Genomic DNA, 26,233 nt, shown 5'->3' on the forward strand with positions numbered 1-26,233 from the left:
TCATGCTCCCTGAATTTATCCTTCATCAAAGTTGCGAGCAAAATATCTGCTGTCTACATTTTCACTCTTCACTGCAAACAAATTACACAACATAGTTTTACCTAATGTCAAGGGGGCTGACGGTAGTTCCGGGGGGCCTCAGCTCCCCGCCCCTGGCCCCTGCCTGGCTACGGGCCTGCCATGGAGGTCGACGATTTGCCACATTAAACTAGAATTTGCTAGCTTTTCAAATGTATGATTTTTTTATTCTCACATTTCATTGTTTCAGATACAGTGAAAGAAATAAGCAGAGGCAAAAATGGGAGTGGGAATATTTTGTGGGGCCTTGTTCGCTAGGGGCGGGCTTTTGGAGGAGGAGGGCGATGTCACTGTTCTAAGAATATCGCCAGGTCACTTTTGGTCGAATGCTGTCTCTCACGGCCGTACTGGTTGAGTTATTTTGTGTTGCACTGAGCCATTATTTTGTATGTCTGCTAGCACACCGAATTTTATCTTTGTAGGTCTGGCAGTTCCTGAGATAGCGAACGTTGATATTGACGGACAGACACGAACGTCACATGGATACGTTTGTTTTTGCTGATTACCTCCTTAAAAAATAAAAAGGGCAAAGAAAAGGTTACTCATTCAAATGTAATTGTAGCATTTATGTTTTACACTAACTTCTCCCTCCGAAGAGAACTATGGTTCTTTTCTTACGGAACGTTATAAGGCGTTTTGATTAGCATTCGTGCATAAAGATGGAATTATAGAAACCTGATATTTCGCCCGCCATTAGTCCCGATTAGCCTATCTGAGCATAAAAGTGGGCTTAAAAACCAACTCACAAAAACGTCTTCTCGATATTTCGTGACACAACTTTTTTCTTTACTTCAGCTGCATCTACAGATTCTATCGACATTTTCGGCTGATTCATGTGGCAAAATTCATGTGTCGAACGAGGATTTCTAAATATGATAAGCCACTCAATAGCAATTGAATAATTCTGCAGCTTTTTTCATACATAACTGGTTTATCAAAATTTATTCACTTCGGTATTGTAGTGATTATTGTGATTACTTCTTATTAATAGAACGAATATAAAGTTGATATTTCACATACCATATTGGTATTTGAAGATGACAGGTATATAAAAATTGTAATGAAATAAAGAAAGGGACACTTCTGGAATTTCAATGCAGAGCTAATTTCCTTTAGGTCCATCTCAACGTTATCCCTCCATCTTCGTTTTGGCCTTCCTACTGGTCTCTTACCATCAGGTTTCCCAACAAGAATCCTGTAAACTATTCTTTCCTCTGCCATTCGTGTTACATGACTTTCCCATCTAAGTCTTCTTGATTAAATTTTTCTAATAATAATAATTTAAAAGTCTAAATAATTTATTGTGTTGCTGGAGGAAGTAACGCTAATATGACGTTTTTATTGTTTATTTGGAGATTATTTTAATCATACTCAGGCCGCGATTTATGTACGTATGTGGAGGCCCGGAGCTTACAGCACCAAGACTTCACTCCAATCCCCTTTACACAGTTTCAGTTATAACTTCTCGCCAAGTTACATGGTGTGGTTTGTTATTGTATTCCTTACCACATCCGAAGTACCTATTTTTTTTAAAAAAAAAATTATGTGGTACTTTTCAAAGCAGTCTTTCCCAGTGAAGACCTGGAGCTGCTGTCCTCAAGTTCACCCTAAATTCTGATCTAATCTTGATCATACACTGCATAATTTTGAGCCTTCCTAAGCCTACTAGCTGCTTATAATCATAGAAGTATTAATTTGATCACAGTTTTTTTTCAATACCTCTTTCACTTTCTAATGGCAAAATTGGCCTTTAATATTCACAAGTAAAATATACATGTTATGAAAACCAGAATATACTTATTTATTGAGTCATTCACATGTCCCCAAGTATATATGTACTTGCCCACCCCTGTCGCCGTCCCTGCCCGCCATCACTCTACCATCTGCAGATTTTAAAAATTATTCGATTAAAAAAAAGGTCAAACTCAAGATGCGCTTGAGTAATGTAACAAATTTAATTTCAAATCAAAGTAAGCTTAGTCGGTAACGCGTCTGACTACCATGCTATAGGTCTCGGGTACGATCCCCGGCCGGTTCAAATCCGGGAACTTTTCTAACGTTGAAAGCGGCCCCGCCCACCCAGCGTCTAATAACATGGGTACCTGGGAGAAATCCTGGGGGTAAAGGCGGTCAGGGCCGTGATGCTGATCACATCAAACCCAACTACGACCGGATAAAGAAAGTGTGGGGCGTTATCCCCACACCCCCTATACGCCTTCATGGCATGGTGCTATGCACAGGGGAGCACTTTATCTTATCTTTTTTATATGTACTTATTGAATTTGATTGGGTGGGCACAGAAATTTTTGGGTGGGCGCTTGCCCACCCGTACCCACCCCTGTCGCCGTCCCTGCCCGCCATCACTCTACCATCTGCAGATTTTAAAAATTATTCGATTAAAAAAAAGGTCAAACTCAAGATGCGCTTGAGTAATGTAACAAATTTAATTTCAAATCAAAGTAAGCAACAATTATGAAATATTTACTTTGTATGTACAATTCTTGAGAATTCCCTAAATGGAATTAACGGACGTTACAAAGAGAAGACACCTCGAAAAAAATATATCAAGAGAACAAAAATAGAGGTACAGTTAATATAGTTCCTTGCTAGTAGTCTCCTCCCCAAAGAGTTCGTAAATCATGCTAACATAAAGTGATATTAATAATACAATAGACGAACTCTACCTCCTCATTGATCTATTATATAATCTTATATAATTTTTTAATGAAGTATAGTGGGTCGTAAACAATGGTCTATTTTGTAATGACGTAACTTCTAATAGCTGCAAGTTCCGATAAATATGAACTGCGTAGTAAGTTGCAGACATGAACTCACGATACACATTGACCGGAAGTAGGAAATAACTGCTGTAAATTTTTAACATTAAATTGCTGCTGTTTCTGATATAGTAAAATGTCGTCATGTAAGTACCTTTTATGCAAATATTTAGAGCAATTTATCAAAGTAATGTCTTTCTTCTAGCTCGGACACAATGAAAGATATACGACTTTCTTTCGAAATATGGCTGGGTCATATTGACGTTTAAAATGCTATTTTGTAGAACATTATTATTTTGTTACCCTGTTGTTTGATCATTTATGAAGTAATTATCGAAGTGAAATATTGGTGGGAATATGTATATATACATTCACGTGGAAAAATCGCTTGCTAATGGATGCGGACATTAACATAATAAATCTGTTATTCGCCTGAACAGGACGTCCGCCATCTTGTTTATTTTCACATAGTGTAGACGCTTCTACCGCAACAAAATTACTTCGTGCAGGTAGTAAGTTTTGTGCATATCAAAATTACGTAATATATGGTTGGTTTGTTTCCCCTGGTGGCAACAGGGGGTGAAAAAATCCGCAGACATTGGGTGCATCGCGAGTAAACACGTTGCAGTGGCCGTCTCTGGTAAAAACTATAGTGTGGGAAAAGATCGTGCAGTCACTCTTCACAGCCTGAAGAAGCTGGGCCTAGGTACCGGTATGAAGGAGAGTATGAATCACATCAATGATACCGAAAGTCAAAATAGTGACATAGAAGACATGGATACACAAGAAGTAGAAGCTGTAGAGACACCTAATGATGTTGGGGGAGTGGATAGCAGTGGGGATAATAGACAATTGAATGGTGAAATGCAGGATCAAAACGTTTCTCAAGATGCAGAAATGGAAGAAGATGAAGCTCGTTCTGAAGCCACTTTTCGCTATACAGTGCAGAATTTTAGTAAGTTGAAGGAATCGCAGTTATCGCCACCATGCTATGTAAGGAACTTACCATGGAAAATTATGGTGATGCCACGCACTAGTCAGACTCAAGATAGACAGCCACAGAAAAGTTTGGGTTTTTTTCTTCAGTGCAATGGAGAATCAGAATCCTCGTCGTGGAGTTGTTATGCTATGGCAGAATTAAGACTGTTAAGTCAACGTGAGGGTGGTAAGCCGTTTACAAGAAACATCCAACATTTGTTCTATAGCAAGGAAAATGATTGGGGTTTCAGTCATTTTATGGCATGGCATGATGTACTGGATCCTGAGAAGGGCTACATAAAGAATGACAGCATTACACTAGAGGTTCATGTGCAAGCTGATGCCCCTCATGGAGTGTGTTGGGATTCAAAAAAGCATACTGGTTATGTTGGACTGAAAAATCAAGGTGCTACATGTTACATGAACTCTTTGTTACAGACCTTGTATTTTACAAACCAGCTCCGCAAAGCAGTGTACAAGATGCCAACTGAAAGTGACGATTCAACAAAAAGTGTTGCCTTAGCACTTCAGCGAGTGTTTCATGAACTTCAGTTTAGTGATAAGCCTGTAGGGACAAAAAAGTTAACCAAATCTTTTGGGTGGGAAACTCTAGATTCATTTATGCAGCATGATGTGCAGGAGTTCTTGAGGGTGTTGTTAGACAAGTTGGAAAGCAAAATGAAAGGAACCTGTGTAGAAGGGACAGTGCCAAAACTTTTTGAAGGTAAGATGGTTTCTTTTATTAAGTGCAAGAATGTGGACTACACTTCTTCCAGGGTAGAAACTTTTTATGATATTCAACTGAATATAAAAGGGAAGAAGAATATTGAGGAATCTTTCAAGGATTATATAGCTACAGAACTTCTGGACGGTGATAACAAATATGATGCTGGGGAACATGGGCTGCAGGAAGCAGAAAAAGGTGTTATTTTTGCTTCTTTTCCACCTGTTTTGCATCTTCATCTTATGAGATTTCAGTATGATCCCATCACTAATTGCTCAGTCAAGTTTAACGATAGATTTGAGTTCTATGAGAAAATCAATCTAGATGCTTATTTGCAAAAGAGGGAAGAAACGTCTGCAGAATATACACTTCATGCTGTGTTAGTGCATAGTGGAGATAATCATGGGGGCCATTACGTTGTCTTCATTAATCCCAAAGGTGATGGGAAGTGGTGCAAATTTGATGACGATGTTGTTTCAAGGTGTACAAAGCAAGAAGCAATAGAACATAATTACGGAGGTCATGATGATGATATGAATATGACTGTGAAGCATTGTACAAATGCATACATGTTGGTGTATATCAGGGATAGTGAGTTAAAGAATGTCCTGCAGGAAGTCAAGGAAGATGATATTCCACAGGAACTTGTAGAAAGATTGCAAAAGGAGAAAAGATTGGAGCAGATTCGACGAAAGGAACGAAACGAGGCACACTTGTACATGACGGTACAAGTTTTATTGGAGGATAGCTTTGACGGACATCAAGGGAATGATCTGTTTGACCCAGACAAAGTGCAGTATTTGTCATTCCATGTTAAGAAACAGACTACACTTAAAGAGTTGATGGAAATATTTTCAGAAAGTTTGAAGTACCCTCTGGAGCAAATTCGGCCCTGGCCATTCAGTTATCGCTCAAATCAAACTTGCAGACCCACTTTGATCGATGTAGAAGCTGATCTTCTTCGGCCCGTCATAGATGTTGCGGAAAATGCTAGCCTCTGGAGTATTTTCTTGGAAACAGTTCCCCCAGATTCTGGTCTCCAAGCCTTGCCTCCGTTTGACAAAGATTCTGATGTGTTGCTATTCTTCAAGTTGTACGATCCCAAAAACAAAAGGATCCATTACTGTGGTCACCACTACATGCCTGTTGCAGCAAAGGTACAAGAATTAATACCACTACTTAATGAAAGGGCTGGTTTCCCTCCAGACACCGAATTATTGTTGTTTGAAGAAATCAAGCCCAACATGGTTGAAAGGATTGAGAACTATAATGAACGTCTGGAGAAAGTTCTAGAAGAACTGATGGATGGAGATATTATAGTGTTTCAGAAAGATGAAAGGGATGATCTGTACGAGTTGCCAACTTGTAGAGATTATTTTATTGATCTGTTCTATCAAGTGGAAGTGACATTTTGTGATAAGACAATTCCTAATGATCCCGGATTTTCGATGGAATTGTCACAAAGAATGAACTATGACCAAATGGCAAAAGCTGTTGCACAGAGGCTAGGTACTGATCCGTACTTGCTACAGTTCTTTAAGTCGCAGAACTACAAAGATAGTCCAGGACATCCATTGCGTTGTACATTTGAGGGCACACTGAAGGATTTGTTAGTTTTTTGTAAACCAAAGCAACCCAAGAAGGTTTACTACCAGCATCTTAGCATTAGGATCAATGAGCTAGAGAATAAGAAACAATTCAAATGTGTCTGGGTGGCCCCTAACCTAAAAGATGAGAAGGAGTTGATATTGTACCCAAACAAAAATGGCACCGTTGCTGATCTGCTAGAAGAAGCTAGGCGACAGGTCGAACTCTCTGAGAATGGTTCGGGAAAGCTTAGGCTGTGTGAAGTCCATTGTAACAAAATTCTCTATGGCCAAAGAGAGGATATACTGCTTGAAAATCTGAACACAGCTGGGACAAAGATTTATAGGATAGAAGAAATTCCCCAGGATGAAGTAAATTTGGCGGAGGACGAAATGCTAATTCCAGTTGCCCACTTCCACAAAGATGTGTTTTCAACATTTGGCATACCGTTTCTTCTGAAGGTTAAGCAGGGTGAATATTTTTCCAAAGTAAAGGACAGGATACAAAAGAAATTAGGTGTACCAGATAAGGAGTACGAAAAATACAAGTTTGCAATAGTCATTATGGGTAGGCCAAACTTCATTACTGAAGATTCGGACATTATGATAAATTTGACAGAATTCAAGCCACACTTCAATCAGGGAGGAGCAGCCACCCCGATACCATGGCTTGGGTTGGAACACGTCAACAAGGCACCTAAGAGATCAAGGTATAGTTATTTGGAAAAGTCTATCAAGATTTACAATTGAGGTGTTTTTCGTGTCAGGATAGATATGACTGCTGCCCTTTTTAGACTTTATACATGTAGTGCTACTGGAATTCGAACTTGTATATGGATTGTAGCATAAGACTGAAATTGGACATCCTTGTGTGACTTTATTTATTTTTCTTGTAATAGCGCTTGCAACTATAACTATTTCATTTTTGAATGACATTCTGGTGCTTTTCTTCATACAGTGTAATTAACCTCTTTGAAATCTGTAATCATGTGCGATCCTTGTTTCCAAAATAGGAAATTTTATAGTGGATATCAGTGTTTCACAGTATCTAGACATATATGTGTATATATATATCTCAGAGTTTTTGTGTAAATATTGTTTGCTTACTGAAGGGAGAACAAAGGATTATGGCATGAGATATATGTATATATATGTATTGATTCACACACATGTTCAATTGTGGTTTATATTTTAAGGTTCGTTGATTTTATTTGGTTAAGTTGAAATTAAACGTATGCATGTTCAAGACTTGAAATTATGATGGCTATGCTACTAATGTTATAATATTAACATTTACCTGAAGTGGAAAGTACCAGCATGGACTAGAGTGTATAGTAACATTTCATCCGTGTTGTAGAAGAAGAAATATGAACAGTGGTGGGGGTAAAACACTGTACATGTAATTGTGTGATGGTTGTACATAAAAGTGACAGTGAGGACATAAACTTCAGATCACAGCATGTTCTGTCTTATTTTCTCTAGCCATACTTCAAAAACGTTTGGAAATACACTAATCAGTGTTGAGTTTTGTGAAGTAGGTAGGTGTTTTGATTTAGTTTTATATATATATTCACATGTATGTCTCATGCAGAGGTAAAAAAAATGAGATTGATATTTGTACTTCAAGTGCAGGGAAAATACATGTTTGTATTTTGAGTGGTATCGGTGCCAAGTTATTTGTTTGTAATACACACACACACAGCCACACAATATTTTTTTTTTGTTTTTTTGAAAAATGTAGAATCTCTTCAGAGTATGACCTTGTACATTCACGGACACTTCTGGCTTGTTACTACACCAATGGTATTGTTACAGTGCAGAAGTGTCTGTGACTGTACTAGCATATTAAAAATATGTATATGCACTGTGAATGCTTGCATGCAGTTTATGTACATTTTTTGTTGTTAATATCTCTTGTCCCAGTTGACATCAGGTGATCAAATGAAAATGTATCGTCACAGTCTACAGCACCGCAGTATTGTGTTAAAGGTTTATTTACCAGAAATATAAAGGAGTTTTCCTCTTCCCACCATTCTTAGCTGGAGTGGAAGATTTTGTTATAATTGTGGTTTGTGCCTGAGAATTCTCCTTTTTGTTCCACAAAAGTTGTTCACAAAGTTAGTATCAATTCAAAATCTTCACTGGACCTCATACTGTATATGCACTACAATTTGTTAAAGAACTGTCATTGGAACAATTTTGAATTTGATGATCAGGTAAAAGTTACACTGTGATGAACGGTCTGCATAGAAATGCACAGTAACATAAATTCTAGCAGTAGAAAAATGCATGTAGTCAAATTTATAAGTATTCCATCTGTTCTGGCTATAGGATAAGAATGTTGCTTCTTTTAGTGTTGGTGTCCAAATGTTGTGGAAAATAGTGCACATTTTAAGGGATTCGCTGGTAAATCCCTCAGTGCAAAGTTTTGTAATGTTGTATTGGCCAAGAATGTAAAATGCAAGTAGCATATTTATCTTGTGCGGAAAATGAAAGAAAGTACATATTTTGTGTACAACTTTTTAAATGCTGAGTATAGCTGCCAGTATCCACATTGTTTTAAATTATTGTAAGTAATATGTCAGACGAGCTCGGAAGGGCAGTTTTCAGTTTTATGGTGAAACTACATATTGGGTGCTACTAGTTTAAAATAACTTTCTAAAACACTGTGCTATATTTGCAAACAAAATGAAAATAACTAGACACAAATGTCTCTATTAAAGGCCTGCACGTTTGATCCAGTTGGTGGTGGTACACTACCTACTAGTAAACAACCATACATCCTCCACACTACTTAAATATTCAGTGGCAAACTGGATAAAATTTATTGTGAAATGTTCTTCCTGAACATGTTTTGGTCGGTACCTCTGTACCATTGTCCTGTGCTAGAAAATATATTTTTTTTGAAAATTAGGTCTCCTTTTGGAAAACTTTAAGGTATTTCAATTATTGAAAAATTGCATCTAAATGTGGTTTCCCTTGAATGACCTAGAACGGTTTCTAAAAAGTGTAATTTTTCAAAATTGGTATATTATTGCAGTTTTGCTAAACAAAAAGTTGTTTTTTTCTGTACTGTAAAATTCTTCTCCAATATGCACTTGCAGTTGCTAATTTTTACATTTCGTGATTTCTTGCATTCCAAGCATAACTTTTCTCAATTTTTTAAAATATATGTGCAAAACCATTACATAATGCTGTGCTTTGAAATTATTTCATGGTTTTGTATGTTAGTTATTAGAAAATGTACAATATATCTGGTTGTGCTTGATTTTAATACTGGTATGTTTTTCTCATTGTAATGTACACTACCTACTAGCAAGGAGTGTAAAGTATTGGAAAACCGGGAGAAAGTGCCACAGAAGTCTCTTGAATTTTGATTTTTGAAAGAAATTTAAAAATTTTCTGGTGATAAATAATGGAACTTCTCCAGAATTCACCTTGTCAGTTATGTCGTGATTTTGTACCGTTATCTGTAGCAACTTGCTTTATGGCAGACTTTTCTTCTATACAATTAACATAAAAAATATTTCATATTTTGTATTTTCAATAGTTCTAGTGATATGGAAGGTCGATGTATATAATTTTCTCTATCATTAAATCAAGATGTCCACATTGTGGCTTTAGGTAAGAAAATGTAAAGGGGGAGGGGTGGGGGGTTGGACTAAGCTTACTTAGTGATGTGTGCAGGTGAAAACTATCATGTAAATGATTTTTTTAATATATTTTTTGCACATTGTATTAGGATACTTGATTTCTTTTTTATTTCCTTCATTGGATTCACCACATTATTAGCATTTGCTCTTCTCGATGTTGAGTTGATAGACAACATTTTTGTATGTTATTACTTGATTTTTTATTATTTATATGTTTTAGTTTCCGTGACCATCAGATAGCTAAGGAAACTATCATCAGGCTTATAATTTCCAATGGTAGAGATAGGACGATAAGACGACACGACACAAGCTGTCGCAAGTACCCCTGTGAAACAATTAATCCCTATTATTATGCAGAGAATTTTAGATTTTCTACACATCACATTTAACTATCCAAGTTTCATTCAAGCAACCTCCGCATTGTAAGTTTTTAGCGTTTAGGCCAGGGACGGGCTTGTAATTAAAATTCATGTGTAAAATTTTTCAGGTGTGTTCAGAATGTTCCATGAAATTTGTAGTATACATACAGTTATTTTTTGGCAAAGTTTATTTGTGCATTCATCTGAAACTTGTAAGTATAGCACAGTTAATGAGGCACTTAATAGGGTAGACATATTGTGGTGTATGTTTGAGTTGTGAACCAAGTTCTAGACAGCATACTAGAAGGAGTACCGTTTACAAGCATGATAAGATTCTTGAAACTGTTTAACATTCAGGAATTTTTGTCTGAAATATTTGCAAACGCAAAATGAGTTGATTTCTGTATACTTCCACATGAATTTTAAAAAACTCATCACTAGGGAGAATAGCATGCTAATTATATCACCTTTGTATATTTCCTATGTTGTGGTCTTGCAGTCAGGAAGAAGCAATAGAATGAGTAAAACTTCATTTTCATGCAGGCAGTATTTTACAAAAATATATGTTGAGTGTTGTTATGCTCTAGTGAATGATGTGTGTGTGAACAAATATTAAGAGGCTATGTTCGTTACATATTTGGATTTTACTAAGTTTGATAAGAAACACTAAAGTGGAGGTTATTTCATGTTCAATTTAAAAGGAAAAGAAAATAGTGTGACAGTTGATATTGGGTATTCGTTGAGATTAACAAATATCTCGTTAACATCCTTGATGAGTTTCAGTGTGTTGAATTGGGGTGTTCATTCATGAGATACAGTGGTATTATTTTAGTACAGTGTAAATAAGCTTCTAAATCTGGACACCTAACATTTTTGCAATATGCTATGTGCACACTCATATTCTGTATCGAGTAATGATATTTAATGAACAAGCTATTCCCTTTCTCATAATATATGGTGCAATATTTACAAGTGCAGAACTGTACACAAATTCAGACCATTATGAGAGTATTATGTATTGCAAAAATTAATAGTCTGGTCTTTTTCATAACTAGATAGAATGAACTATATTATATACAGATGATTGTATTATTTTGCAGTACAAAAAGTCTTTAAAAAAAATAGAAACTTAAAAACTGAAATTTTAGAATGTTAGAATATTTCATGTACAGATTGAAAAGATACCCTCCCCCCCAGTCCCTCAGTTTTGTTGAAATCATCCCCACTGAAATGTGCATGGCATTATTAAGAAAATAATCTTGCTTAAAATCAGTGTTACATTGTGGTGTGTGAATTATAAAATGTGCTACATATTTCAAATTTTTTTTATTTTGAAATGAGAATCATCAATTTTCCTTATGTCTGAATGGTTTGTGGTTAAAAGAAGAAAAAAGACTAGCATCACAGTTCCATATTAAAACTTGCCATAGCGTAAGGTACTTGTCGGTTCATATAAAATCTTAGTAGCCAACTATATTTGTTTACAAGCATGAGTTTATTATTTTTGGCTAAGAATAGCTAGAAAACATGTTCTGTTCAGAGTATTCAGAAATAATTTGGAACCAGTGTGCACTCGTGCTTCTTGCATTAGGATATCATGCGGATGTGTCTCTTATAACCTCAGCGTAATATTAAGGATGTTGATGTAAGCAAATTTATATTTTAATTCCTGCTTTTCACTTGAAAGACTCTAGGAACAATATGATATGTAAATATATATAGATATTTTTACTTGTGTTTAGCATGACTGTAGGCTGGAGATCATAAACAGAACATACAACAAGAAGTAACCAACTTGTATAAATTTATATATTTAAACGTATTGTGTTTGTTTTTGAGGATTGCAAGTTGTAAGTGGTTTTGTAATTAATTAACATGCAGGAAAGCTGTATTTGGTATTAATTGGGCTGTAATTAAAGATAAATTACATGTTGCCACAGATTATTTTTTTTTTGCCCCTAGTATATCTTGTTTACCTGTGTGTAATGACAAATTAGAATGGAATATAATAGAAGAGATAAGAATTAATGTTTATCTTTATTTGGTCTATGTGGCCTATACTTGTCGAAAAGTGAAGGTTTATGAGTTAGATAACATCAGATTTGTATAAGATATTTATTTTAAATAAATTTCTGTGATTTGAATCTTCAATTGACTTTTCAGCTTCAGTATTGATTTACATTTATTTGTTCCCCTGCTTAGAATCTATAGAAGTCTGCAGTATGGTTTGATTTTTTTAAACTCCCAAATAGATACCACCACGTATTATTTTACACACAACATGCAATCATTTACCAGGACTCCACTTCAGTAAAATGGTTAATTCTGTCTACAGGTATTCAGGTCCAGCGTTTGACTCCTGGCGGGGGGGTATAAAATGTATGCTTTATATGTCATGTAGATTGTCTTGTTGGACCTTGTATAAAATGGTAACATTGTGGTAAGTAACCCAAAGCTGACTCTTGATCAATTACAGGTATGTTATTGTTTGTGTGGAAGAGGTACAAGAAGACGTAGGCCCGCTTTAGATGAAAGCATTTCCATCTGCCTTTTTGCTAGTGTAAATGCTTCCAAAGATCTTATAGCTTTTTTGTAGCAGATAGTACTTTGCGGAACGTGCAGAGAACATTAGATAATATATACAGCACAAGAGATGCACAGAGTTACACCACCTGTGGTTCGTGCCTGGTGTTTACAATTGAAACAACTAAAGCATTTTTCCATACATGCACTATAAAGTATGTATTTAATCAGCGCCATTGATTTGTACATTTTTATAATATATACTGCAACTCTATTAATAACATTATTCATGACATTTATTGTGTTATGTTTAGTGTAATTTTTATATGTACAATGTGTGTAATAGAATATATTCCAGTGTATTATAACTACACTGTCCCATAAACTTTGGATAAACTAGTTTTTACTGCACATGTGATATTGAATAGGTAGTATCGCCTGAACACCTCTCACTCGTTTATTTCGTTAATTTTAGCATTGATACTTACCTATTCTGCATTGCGGAAGATTCTTTAAGGTGAAGTTATGCCTTTTCCATAAAATGGTGTCAACTTTTCATATTACGAGTCATTATTTGTCTTCCTTGTTTCGCTTGTGTAACAGACAATATGGCATGCACTCGTCAAGGATCATCACGCGTTGTGCTTGTGTTTTGTCGATTTGCAGTGCGCAAGCAGTGTTTCAAGCCTTAATGACCGAAAAGTACGTACTATTACGATTTTTTTACATGTTTCCATGATTCTTGCATGATTACCTCCATGAACCATGCACGGTAAGGTTAGGGTAGGTTAGGTTAGGTAAACACCTAACCTAAACAGCCAAAATTATGTACTATTATGATTTTTTTTTACATGCTTCCAGGATTTTTGCATGATTACCTCCACGAACCATGCAAGGTAAGGTTAGGTTAGGCAAGGCAAACACAGTTTAAAAATAAAAAGAGTTTACGACCTAAGCAGCCACTACGTGTCGAACAGATGGTTTTCGATTTCAGGAAACAAAAAGCATGTTTGGAAACACTGACACGGGGTTACGTCATCGAAAACAGGAAAATAGCAAGGAAATGGCAACAATCGCCTCTGCGTGTTGGAAATATTTGTCAGGAAAGAAAAAGGAATCATGGGTCAGAAAGCTTAAACGATCAAAGAAAACACCTTCATGAACTTCCACAACGTCAGAGAAATTGATTAAAGCAAGTAGTTTCTTCTTTAAAAATGAAGAAATCCATTCAGGCGATACTACATATTTACCCATGTGATTATTGACTAGTTACCAGGGACAGAAGTATTTTTTATTTAATGTTGCTTTTGTTCCTTTTTAGACTAATCTCAACAATAAGGATGAATGATGATTGCTGAAATCGATAAAGGGGGATGGATACCAATGAATATTCATACTGGGATCCCAACCAGGAACCTTTTGTGATCAAACATGTCCAGGCATTTAGGCAGCACCAGTGTTACACACTTTTGTTGTTGCCTGAAGTTTGTACACCATAGTGTATGGATGCATTGAAACATATGTCTGGTGTATGTATAAGTAAATAGACATATTGGAACCAGTATATACAGCGTGTTATGCTTAGACTGATCGAGAAATAAATGCTCAACATTTAAGAACAAGAAGACATTGATATGATTTTTATTTTACAATATGAAGAAACCCTCAGTTTATACACGAATAATGCTCTTGAATGTGTAATTCGGGAACAAGCCTGCACTATTCTGTAGAGCAACACACACACGATGCGATGGTGAGAATGTGGACCATTTAGATGTCTGCAGGGCAACTCAAGGCTCATCAAGTTGCGTTGACCATTTTCCTAAACTCTGGGAGTTTCTAGAGTAAGCTTTATTAATAAACCATTATTTACACTTCAAATTATCAATTATTTCTCAATCCCTCTGAGCGGAACATGCTGTATTGGTAGAGGACTTTTATGATTCACATGGAATGCCGAGCAGTGCTGTATTCTCTTGTATGAATGTAATTGAGATTTCACACCAAACAACCGATGAAAAACATGCTGTTCATTTGTTTGTTCCCAAGTGATGTGTGCTACATGTTGCTTGTTGCTTCATTGTGAAATCTCCCTTAGAAATGTGTGATGAAGATGTATTCTAGATATCAACCAGGTCACTTCCGCATAGACTTCTAACTTTGAGCTAATATTAGCTCTCGGAAGTCTGACCTGTCCAGTTTGCCAAAAAAAAAGAAAAATCATAACCAGGAAAGCTTCAGAACTAGTTTTGGATCTCTGATTTTCTGTAGGACAGCCAGTGCAAGATTTTTACTGGTTCTACCAATCTAATATAAAATTACAAAACGTTGCACATAATGAACCTGATGGATCATTCGCCTTCTTGATTTAATATATGTAAAAAGATGACCACAGTAGGCTTTGCTCCGAAAAAGAAGCTGGCAGAAGTTTACGCTACAGGCTATTTGCAGAAACATAAGATTGGTGAAATTATTAATTCTACCAATATGCCTATGTTGACTTATTGAGTACCAATCAATTTGTCACCCCTTCCTTTTCTATAATGCTTTCAACTCATTTACAATGTAGTTTACTTGTAAATATCCTTCTGTACCAAATATGAGGGATTTTTAACAAGTATGCTTATTATTTACCATTCTGGCAATGGCAGTATACTTATAAAATAATCATGTGTATCAGAATACATTCAAGAAAATTACCAGTTTGCGCATGGTAATGCATAAATTTCAATTTCACCATCTAGTAGCCTATAGTATCTACATATTCAATCCCTACTAAAGTTACAAGTTACGCCAAGGAATATATGAAATTTTGAATGACTTTCGCAAGTTTTATACATAATAGTACACATAATTGATAATAAAACAAATGTTCAAAACTTTGTAGAGCCAAAAATTTGCAGTGCAAATGCGGATACAAAAATTTCTCAGTATATAAAATGCTACCATTACAAAGATAATGATGTAACTGTGCTGTTGTAATATATTACAGAGTTGATTAGTTTAGTTTTCTTAGTTGCACATGCATGTTTTTACCTGTAGAGTTACTTTTACAACCAACCCTTCTCAAGAATACATATAATCTACCACCATTGATAGTTCAGTAAAAATACGAACGTAAGCATATGTTAGATTTTATTGTTCCTACTTTCGTACATTTTGTACGGAAGTAAATGCAAAATGAGCGGTTAGCAGTTGGATATTTCTTTGTATTTACATTCCTGATATGCAGTTTGAACAAAACATACATACAACACATGAGAACATGCTAAGAAATGGATAGCGCAACAGAATAATGTAAGTATGTATGCTCATTGTTACATTTGTAATGAAAACGAATGCCCAAATTCAAGAAAATGAAAATAAATATTTTGAAGACCAGCTTCATTAGGATACAGCTGAATACCATGAAAATAAATAATCTTTATGTTAAATAATTATGAAATCTGACAACTATTTGCATTATTTCCAGATGTGTACACTATTCCAGAGAGCATGGAAGTGTGCTGAAATGTTGACACATGGTAGTTGGCTTGATTCAAGCTTGATACAAGCTTACAGCTTACCATTATATGCTTGCAGCAAGTTTGTTCAATTTACATGAAAAGCTTGGCTCAAGCATGAAGCAAGCTTACTGTTATCTGGGATGAACTTGCAAATCTATATATATATTTTTTTAAATAGTATTTTCTTAACTTCTCAAGTATTTATGTTGTTATTGAGTCAGTATGTAACTTTTCATTTTATTCTTGAAATTAAAATATAACTAAATTTATGTTGGTGATAGGAAATCATTCCATCTCATCTGGGAGTGCAAGTATTGAAAATGTTTTGAACCTTATATGCAATTAATTTTATGGTAACGTCAATGCAAGAACATTATCTTCTACCTGCTGGCTGTTAGCCTACTATACTACATGCTGATATACATACACACACACACAAATAGAGCAAAGTTTAGTTCCATTATTAAAACCATGTGGGAATTTTAGGACTATAGTTTTACATATTCACGTGACTCTTGTAAACCTTGTTGAGGTTAGGGAGCAACTTCAGTCAACTATGGTGGAACCGGGTGGAAATGGATATAATTGCAACAACCTTAGTGCAAAAATGGACCCCAAAAATATTACAATCATATTATTAATTCACAGTGATCATTGATTTTTGTGGTCTTAACAATGGTACTCATTTTAGGTAAGTATGAGCATAATGTGATGGACAAGAACTAACTATAAATAATGATCACATATATTTTTTTCATACTTAAAATATAACAGTTGCCCCCTGCCTCCCAGGAACTTCAAAAACTATGTATAGATCTTAAATTTACATATGAGTATGGGGATGGTAGCTAAAAGAATGTTCTAAAAGGCAGTCGTCAACTATGCATAAGTAAATAAACATATTGAATCAAACCTACAAGAATAAGATGTTATCCAGGCAAGTCGAGATAAGGATATTTGAATATGCACTTTGTTTTACCTTCTTTTTCTTCCTCTTGAGGCTAATCATCAAGAATAGAGATATGTGAAATTGAAAAAGGGCACGTCAAAGGAACGAACACGACCCACATCCATGCCAGAACTCCAAGCTTAATGGACCTTCTGTGCGTATTGTAAATTGATAACAACACACTTGACCACTAACATTTTTTTTTGTTTGAATTAATGTTTTTAGTCCACTTTATGCACAGATAGGCTAATTGGGACTGGACCTACAGTTTAAATTGGGATCTGAACCATTGTGTGATGTGTGTCCATCGTGTATTGAACCCAAGGCTCCTTGATAACAAGGTGATGATTACCTTTAAGCTATTGAGGAGGCCCTTCGACCACTAACATGTGTGCTTCTGTTACAATAGATACAAATTTAAGACATTCAAAGATGCCTAAAGCCTATACAGCCATGAAGACAATGATAGCACTTCTTTCAAACAGAAAAGAAACAAAAATCCTTGACACAGTTATATTCTGACTTTAAGAAGTTAGGAAAAAGTAGGGGGAAAATAATTAAAATTATATGTATAAATATAGCTGCTTTAATGGTTTTGTTTGTTAAGAATGTGGCAGATATGGGGTCACATTAATACTTACTTATGTAGGCACATGTGAGTGTAAAGCCACATCCCCACTATGCCAGGTCGAATCCAACCCGACTAGTAGTGGTTTTCTTCAAAGGAAAGTAGGGGACGCTCGAAGTAGGGGACACAACGACTGGCACCGAGAATGTCTGGGGAAGGATTTGGTCTTGTTTCTTCAGCTTTTGATCATGTGGAGGAGTGGACGGACTTCCAAGTTACAGCATTATAGAAATATAGAACAACATATAAAAACCTTTAAAACTCATGTCATTGTTCTTTACAAATGTCTAAAACGTTTAAAACACAGTCTTGTAACGTTCTTTTAGATTTGTTTAAAACACATTTTGATATTTGATACTCTAGTTATTTGTGAACAGAAGTCTTTTCAGTGGCTGAAAATGTAATTTCAATTAACAAAAACATATCGTAATGAATACCTGTGGGGCACGTTTAAAACACCTGGCTATGTTTTATTTGCTTCTTTTTTTTTAGAAGCCTTTATAACATTCATAAAGTTGAATAGTATATGGATGAAACAGAATTTGTTCCGCACTTGACACACTGCACATGGCTGTTAAAACCAGTATTTTGTTGCATTCACGATAAAATGTATTTCGAAAAAAAGAGTAGGTAACACGTGGATAGTGTGCATTAGTTGAACTTTCTCGAACAGCTTACATGCTAGATTTGAGAGTAGCTTAAATAGGTATTTTAAGAAGTTAATCAAGTGTTTTCTTTATAATTAGAATCACAGTCCTTCCTTTAATGATTAACAGATTCCTTGTTAATCATCATTCTTAGAAAGTAATCTTTTTTAATAATGATTTTTTTTCATTTTTTTAAAACATGTTTTTTCTTCTTCATTAAAACATGTTTAAGACAAAAAACTTTTATTTGTTTCTTTTTTTTAAAAAAAACAAGTTTTGCCACCCATCTAGTCATGCATTTTCACGGAGTATTTCACGTACACTGCCAACAAGCCATCGAATAAAACTGATGCACGTCTTCACCCCGCAATGCTGTGGGGACGTCTGTTGAGTTCAGCAAATAGAAGGACTTTTGGGTGCGGCCTTGAGAGCTGGCATAGTGGGGATGCACCTTAAGTGATCTTGGCATTGGTTAAAGATGTGCTTCCTAAAAAAAATAATATTCGCAACAATGCTGGTACATATCAGTACCATCCCTATGTTTCTTGACCATACTACCCATATAATCCATATGGTACAATCATGAATACTTGTGGGTTGTAACAGTTGCATTGATTTTTAATAGCTTCATTACAACCTAGCAAGTATTCATGACTGTACCATAAGTTACAAGAGTGTCAAGAAGTGTGGGGTCATTTATATCCCCATGTGCATGGTTCCAGAACTTTTTATTTTATGTTGTACCGACTTGGTGATTTAGAAATTTAGATTTTAGTTTTTTCTTAATCTTGTAAGACAGTAATTGAATATGCTGGACGTTATGTCATTCAAAGATACAACACTCATTATTTTCAAACAAATAGTTAAGAATTTACCATAATCACACACAGAAGAAATATTTTTTATTATCTTAAAAGAATGTTTACCTTAACAAATTAATTTTTCTTTTCCGTACACATCTAAGTATGTAAACTAAATAAAAATTTAAGTGGGATCGAAACCACTGTGTGCCTCCACCGGGTATTGAACTGGGACCCCTTGATTACAAGGCGATGATGCTACCACTGCACCATCGAGGAGGCCCTCAATACCACTGCTATCAGCTGATACCGATACATTGGCTCTGCCTTATACTGTGATGCAGAAGACAAGAGTAACTTTTATTTTTTTGTCTTCAAAACATTGTTTTATGAGATTCAAATGGCAAAAATCTAAAACCCGCAGATACAATAAATATATTAACGTAAAGTTTATGGATCAGATGGACCCTCACATGTGTGTTTCAGGTTGTAGCATACCTACTTAAAAAGTTAATAAACATTATTGTGTTCAATGCATATGAGTACATTTTCTAATGCTAACAGAATAAGTGCTCAAGAAGTGATCACATGCTCCATTTTCATATGAGTGAAGTTTTTCCTCTCATAGTTTCCAATCTAGTGACTTCCCATACATATTTTAAATTTTTTTATAACCCAAAGACATACATACAGGTGCATGTATGTGTTTTCATATGTACCTACTCAATTTCTGAGAACTATTTATCTTCTTTGTTCACTTCAAAATGTGAGCACAGGTATTTGCTGAAGCAGTAGTTGATTTCTTGTCATCTTTTTTAATCCTACAAAATGGAATACATTCTTCAAAAAGTCAAGAAACAATTATGTGCTCAGTTCTATTCTTACAGCTCAAGGTTATTATGATTTTTTGATTTGATTTAGTTTATTTTACTTCGCTTTTTGTGCCTCTTGGCTAATTTGCGAAGATGAGGATGAGCAATGAAATGATGAAATTGATGAATGGACATTCACAAACAACCAAACCAAATCTGGATTCGAACCCGAGACCCTTGGCGTTGCAGAACGATGTGCTAACCACTCGGCCACAGGGTCCGGCTCAAGGTTATTAAGAGAAAATTCATTTTATAAAAAAGTAATGAATAGAAGATTAAATTACAGTCAAATTCTGGTTTGCACAATATTTAAAATCTTGCTGATGTAAACACAAAAATACTTTAATCACAGACTCCAATTTAGACACAAAATATACAACTATGAGGTTGGGGCGGGGCATAAGTCATGGCAACTATTTTTTTTTTTGTGAGAATGCAGGGCCGGAACAAAAATTTAAAATATGCAAATGGAAGAGGAGACTTTGTGGAACTGAGCAATGTACCAGGGGTTGGTAGAGAAGTGCCAAAAAAAAAAAATCATTAAAAAAAGTATCATTGTACTTGCGGGTATTATGCACAAGGCTACATTGGCAGCACAAAAAAAAGGAACACACAAAACACCCTATGAACCCTCAAAGTAGTCTCCCAGAGGGTCCACAACATGTATTATTGTTGCTATGATTTTTTTTTGACACTTTCCTATCAAGCTTTGTTACCCATGATCTGCATTGTTTGTGCATTGTTCAGTTCCCTACAGTGTCAGCTTCCATTTGTATATTATGAATTTTTGTGCTGGTCCTGCATTCTCGCGAAAAAGAAAAAAAAATAGTTCCAAGACTTATACCCCAACCCTTGTACATGACTCAAAACTGCATCTGGACAACTTTTTCATAATCTACAGTCCTGTCGTCTTTCAAAGCTACCTCTGCATGTTATTACAATGATCTACCATCAGATACTACCTCATACTTTTTGATGAGCAAAGAAAGAGCATCAGTACATACGTATGATTAGATTCAGCATGCTTACATTTAAATCAAAACTAAATACATGAGCAGTTTTGGATTAGAAATCAATAACCTTTGATTTGCGTGATTTGAGATTTTTAAATCTTTTTCTTGTTGTTGATATATTTAGTAGGGATCATCAGTAACTCGTATCTATTATAGTAATATTGTACTTTTTTTGTGGGTTAATCGATGGAGCATCTGCAGGCTGAACTTTGCCCGTGTATTAAGAATTTCTAATTCGAAATTCTATGCAATTAATTTTTTTAAATTAAAACGTTAATTACTTGTTACCATAAATAGATCGGAAATATTGTAGCACATATGATAAATATAAAATATGTGTTGAAAGAATTAAAGTTGAAATATAAATTTACATTAAAGATGGTAGGTTGAAACATAAAGTGCTTGTTGTATCAGCCATATATCAGGATACATTTCTTTAAAGAAATAATCTGAATGTCCCCTCCTGAAGAAGATATCAAAATTATCAAAATGAAATATTTTTCACAAGCAATTCATCTTTGGATGACAAACTTTAAATATTTTGTTTTCAATTTGCTTTGTGGGAAGGTTAGTGTTTCAAAATGTATGTATCTTATGTTTTAATTTTAAAAATTGAGATCTTATTGTTTTATGTTTTGAATTTCATTACATTTCAATTGATTATTTAAAGAAATTGCATATGCTCATGAAATTCTGCATAACGGGCAATGAGGAATTAGAAAAGCTAACCTTGTAATATTTGTTTGATTTTTTTTTTATTTGATTTGATTTAGTTTATTTTACTTCGCGTCTTGTGCCTCTTGGCTAATTTGCGAAGATGGGGATGAGTGATGAAATGATGAAATTGATGAATGGACATTCACAAACAACCAAGCCCGACCGGGATTCGAACCCGGGACCCTTGGCGTCGCAGCACGATGTGCTAACCACTCGGCCACAGGGTCGGGCTAATATTTGTATTTTCACTTAAAATTCCTTCTTTCCTTGTATGAATTGTGAAGTGTTTGTACCTTGAAACTTACATAATAATTATGTTTATCTCTTGTATTAGTATCAGTGTGTACTTTGCTCATGATGTACATGCTTCTATTGTGTCTCATGGAGGTTTAAAAACGAAAACAAAGAAAGTAGATTTGGGCTTTCAATATTTTATTACACTGAATAATTCCCACAGTAACTTGGCATATTGGTATGTATCTACAAAGGGATGATTCTTATTGTTTTGTGCTTGTTTTTGTATTGAAGGATTAACATTACATGAAGTTATGTTTTTCTTGTATTATGATTAGCATTTCATAATAGTGATCCCATTATTTCTTTCTGTAGACTCAAGAATGCCGGACGAAGCCGAGAAGAAAAATACAACGCCACCTTCAAGTCCAAGCCCAAGCCCTAATGAATATACAGGTCTTACTCCAGCTGCAAAGCAAGCCTATTTCTCAGATAACAAAGTGCTCATACCAGACATTGGAGAAGTGAGTACAGTATACCTTTAAAATTGCCATATCTGATGATGATAAGTTATTTCTTAATACACAATGTGCTTAGGCTTACCAACTTTAAAAATAATACAATTCTAGGAGTTTCTTTGCAGACTTCAAACTCTTTAGATTACAATATTCTGGAAGACTAATGTCCCGAATATCACCTGTTATCTGTTTGTGAATACAAAATTGAATAAACTAGATGAAAACAGCCTACTGTCAAATTTAAAATTATAGATACTCGAGTTTGGACTCCAATTAAAACTTAACCAGTGGACCTATATAAAAGCGAGTAACATCAAAATTTAACTCATTCAATTCTGCATTAATTTGTGCTAACCATTTTTTGTTGTCTATTTTTTATTGTCGTGAGAACAAAAAAAAATGCAGCTTTTTCGAGTTTTGCAAACGATCGCTCTATTTGAAATTTTATAAATAAAATACAGGTGGTCTGATCGCAACAAAATTTTAGTATGGTGCAGGCAGAAAGGTTTTAAATACGATTCTTAATTTTCAGATGTATAAAATTTGTCAAAAAAATGTTCTTATCAATTTTGCGAAACAACTTTTTCTTGGTATTGGATAATCCTACAAATACAATATTGGTCTTGCGTAGAAATTTTCAGCGAAAAATGCAGGCTCGACCAGGACTTGAACCCGAGTCTCTGGCATACCGTGTCATTGCTCTAACCACTGAACTACCGAGCAAGCCTGGCGTCGCGTGATTTTTCGCTATCGCTGTTTTACCTGTGTGGAATCGTCTCTACCAGTGCTACCGCAACGGGATCTGTTGCCTTTGAAACACAGTAGACTGAAAATTTCTACGTAGTACATCTCCTGTGTGTGCCTAATCTTCAATGATTAACATCTCTATGCTGGGAGGAACCAGGCAACATCGAAGTCTACTGTGTTTCAAAGGCAACAGATCCCGTTGCGGTAGCACTGGCAGAGACGATTCCACACAGGGAAAACAGCGATAGCGAAGAATCAGGCTAGGCCAGGCCGGCTCGGTAGCTCAGTGGTTAGAACAATGGCACGGTATGCCAGAGACCGGGGTTCGAGTCCTGGTTGAGCTTGCATTTTTCGCTGAAAATTTCTATGTAGTACATCTCCTGTGTGTGCCTAATCTTCAATAATTAACATCTCTATGCTGGGAGGAACCAGACAACGTCGAAGTCTACGAAATCTAGGTGGTTTGTGGATTTGTGGTATCAACAGAAACATGTCAAAATATACAAGCCACAGCTGTATTTTCCTGCCCATATTTATATGATATAAAGAAAAACTGGGACAATGGTGTGCTTGACCTCAATCATCCATCCCTGTGCTAAGTGTCAGAGGGGGTGGGGTTACCCCCGGTAGAATAATCTGCTCGTTCATCCCTTTCCCCAACAAACAATAAAAACTAGATGGATGTTCTTTTTAGCCCAAATATTCAGTTTTGCATGGTGTGTAGAAGTACATTAAATGTGACTGCCCTCCCTTGGCCCCTCCACTAATTTTTTTCTGGTGCCATAACAAGACAATCTTTACATGTTTTCTTACACTGTTAACTTTTGTGTTTCGAATAAGCTATAATCAGGTCTGAGTAATTTAAATGTCTACAATAAAGCTTGGATAATGCAAATACTTATTAAAAAAAATTACATATGCACTTTTGCATTTTTGCAGACTAGCGAGGCTCTGGTGTCTGGACCCAGTATAATTTTCTGTGGGACTTGTGTTGTATGCTGTCCATATGTGTTTGTAGTTGCCCCTTCATGTATTTCATTTTATCACCTTTCATCCTCATCCTTACAATTAGCCAAAAGTTGCAGGAAGATGAAGTAAAATACATAAATTCATTTATTAATTGATCATTACTGTAAGAGTTCAAATACTACTCTAGTGGCAAATACTTTCCTCTCTAAAAATTTGCTGATACTACCTGCACAGAAAAGTATTATTATTTTTCATCTCCAAGTCAAGATTGTCCATTGTGAGTGGAGACAATGAGAATTTTTGTGAGTGGTGAATGCCCTTCATACCTAAATATGTACTCTTTTAGCACAAGTAGGTATTTTTTGTATCACAGTTATTTGTATAATAATTGTGACTGCTCTCCAGAAATATTCCTGCCCCCACTCTCCTGCCTCCCCTCCATTTTTTTTTTTTTGCCATAGCTGACGCATAAGAGTTGTGTTCAAATGATGATACTTTTGTATATTAGCTTTTTATTGTACAATTATGTTACTGAAAACATTAGCGGTACAGTTCAGCTACTTAAGACAGTAGACACAGTTGGACTACCAAAAACGTTAGCAGTATAGTTCAGCTACTTTAAACATTAGGTGTTTCAAAACACCTATTGATCTACTGAAAACAGTAGATAGAATTTTCAGTAGGGCAGTGTTAATGAGAATATCAGCATCGATTCAATATGGTATTCACCCAGCCCTATTTATTTATATCATTAGGTAAAACCTAACTTCATCTACATAAAATACATTTTGTATAGATCCATCATCAAATTTTGACCCTAGTATATATAAGATTATGCAAATGTGAGTGTTTGGAAATTAACTACTAACATGATCCACACTCATGCACATCATACAAGAAAAAATGGTATGAACATTGTGAGTAAATATATATTTTCTTTATGTGCATTCATCTATTTAATTTGATCTTGTGTAAACACTATGACAGTGATAAGAGTCCCACGATGCAGGGAGGAAGGTAATATTTAAAAGATATGATTTTTTTTAAATGAAGTGGTTCAAGATGATGGTAGTGGTTTCCATAAAGTTATGAGCAATACTTACGATGCTATGAAAATTAATACCAAACACCATTGACATTGAAATGAAGAATTTGTTCCTTAATCAAGCAGTTCCTATTCGTTGGCCAAGTGTCAAATGTTTTTGACCTTTAAAAAAATTATCCAATTCTGACAATGCATACTATTATTTCCAAATTCATCTACTTTGTCAGGGCAATGTAAATAGTGGTAAAAGTCTTCTCCTTCAATAGCAAGTACAGTTCAAGACAGAGTGTGAGACCACATTTTTGCATTTGAAACAAATTCACCTTGCTACCTCTAGTATTCATCAATGTACGAGGGATGATCTGAAAAAGAGAATACAAAGCCTGCAGTAGGTATTTATTAGATGAATACAAACGGACTCGTGTGAAAGGACACTTCATACACTACTTATCAACATAGTCTCTCCACGGTTCAGGCACTTATCCCAGCGCTACACGCGATTCATGGTGCCTGTCTCATAGAACTCAGGGTGCAAAATCAAGGCTAACAGTTTGTTATATCGGAGACACATTAAAATCGGATATTTTGCATTTTGCATGGTTCGTACTTACGAATTGTGTATTGCTAAACATAGTTCAAGGTGCCATTATGCTTTTTACACGAAAACAAACACAATTTTTCACAAAGAGAGTAGTTTTTGTTATTTCTTTTTTCACTTCTGTAACACACAATATGGCAGGCAGAGGTTGACTAGTGTTGTAGGTATGCAGTGTTTCCAACCTTTTTATCTGAAAAATACCTACTATCGTGTTCGTCACATGTGCAAATTGTACATTATGCATGGGTAGCTGACTGATAGCCCCACGAACCATTCACGGATAGCCCCACGAACCATTTCCGAGAAGATTAG

At 35.4% G+C, this 26,233-nt stretch overlaps 2 protein-coding genes across 4 annotated transcripts in view; both read left to right on the forward strand.

Moving 5' to 3' along the window:
- Window positions 1–26,233, forward strand: part of Mvl (solute carrier family member malvolio) — a 132,650-nt gene that overhangs the window by 57,391 nt on the left and 49,026 nt on the right. For 2 of the 3 annotated variants that reach the window (XM_083135365.1, XM_083135367.1), the window contains exons 1-2: window positions 2,909–3,001; window positions 22,420–22,568. In XM_083135365.1, coding sequence (XP_082991491.1) covers window positions 2,992–3,001; window positions 22,420–22,568 — 159 coding nt within the window. In that variant the 5' untranslated portion in view covers window positions 2,909–2,991. Of the gene's footprint in view, window positions 1–2,908; window positions 3,002–22,419; window positions 22,569–26,233 lie in introns of those variants that run through there. The other variant, XM_083135366.1, reaches the window with a different exon arrangement.
- LOC145998779 (ubiquitin carboxyl-terminal hydrolase 7-like) lies at window positions 3,307–10,848 on the forward strand. Its single transcript, XM_083135363.1, has one exon. It carries the CDS (start codon window positions 3,570–3,572, stop codon window positions 6,891–6,893), a length of 3,324 nt encoding a protein of 1,107 aa, XP_082991489.1. The 5' UTR covers window positions 3,307–3,569; the 3' UTR covers window positions 6,894–10,848.

The sequence above is a fragment of the Lepisma saccharinum genome, chromosome 14, assembly GCF_977018435.1.
Source record: "Lepisma saccharinum chromosome 14, izLepSacc3.1, whole genome shotgun sequence".
NCBI classification, from domain to species: domain Eukaryota; kingdom Metazoa; phylum Arthropoda; class Insecta; order Zygentoma; family Lepismatidae; genus Lepisma; species Lepisma saccharinum.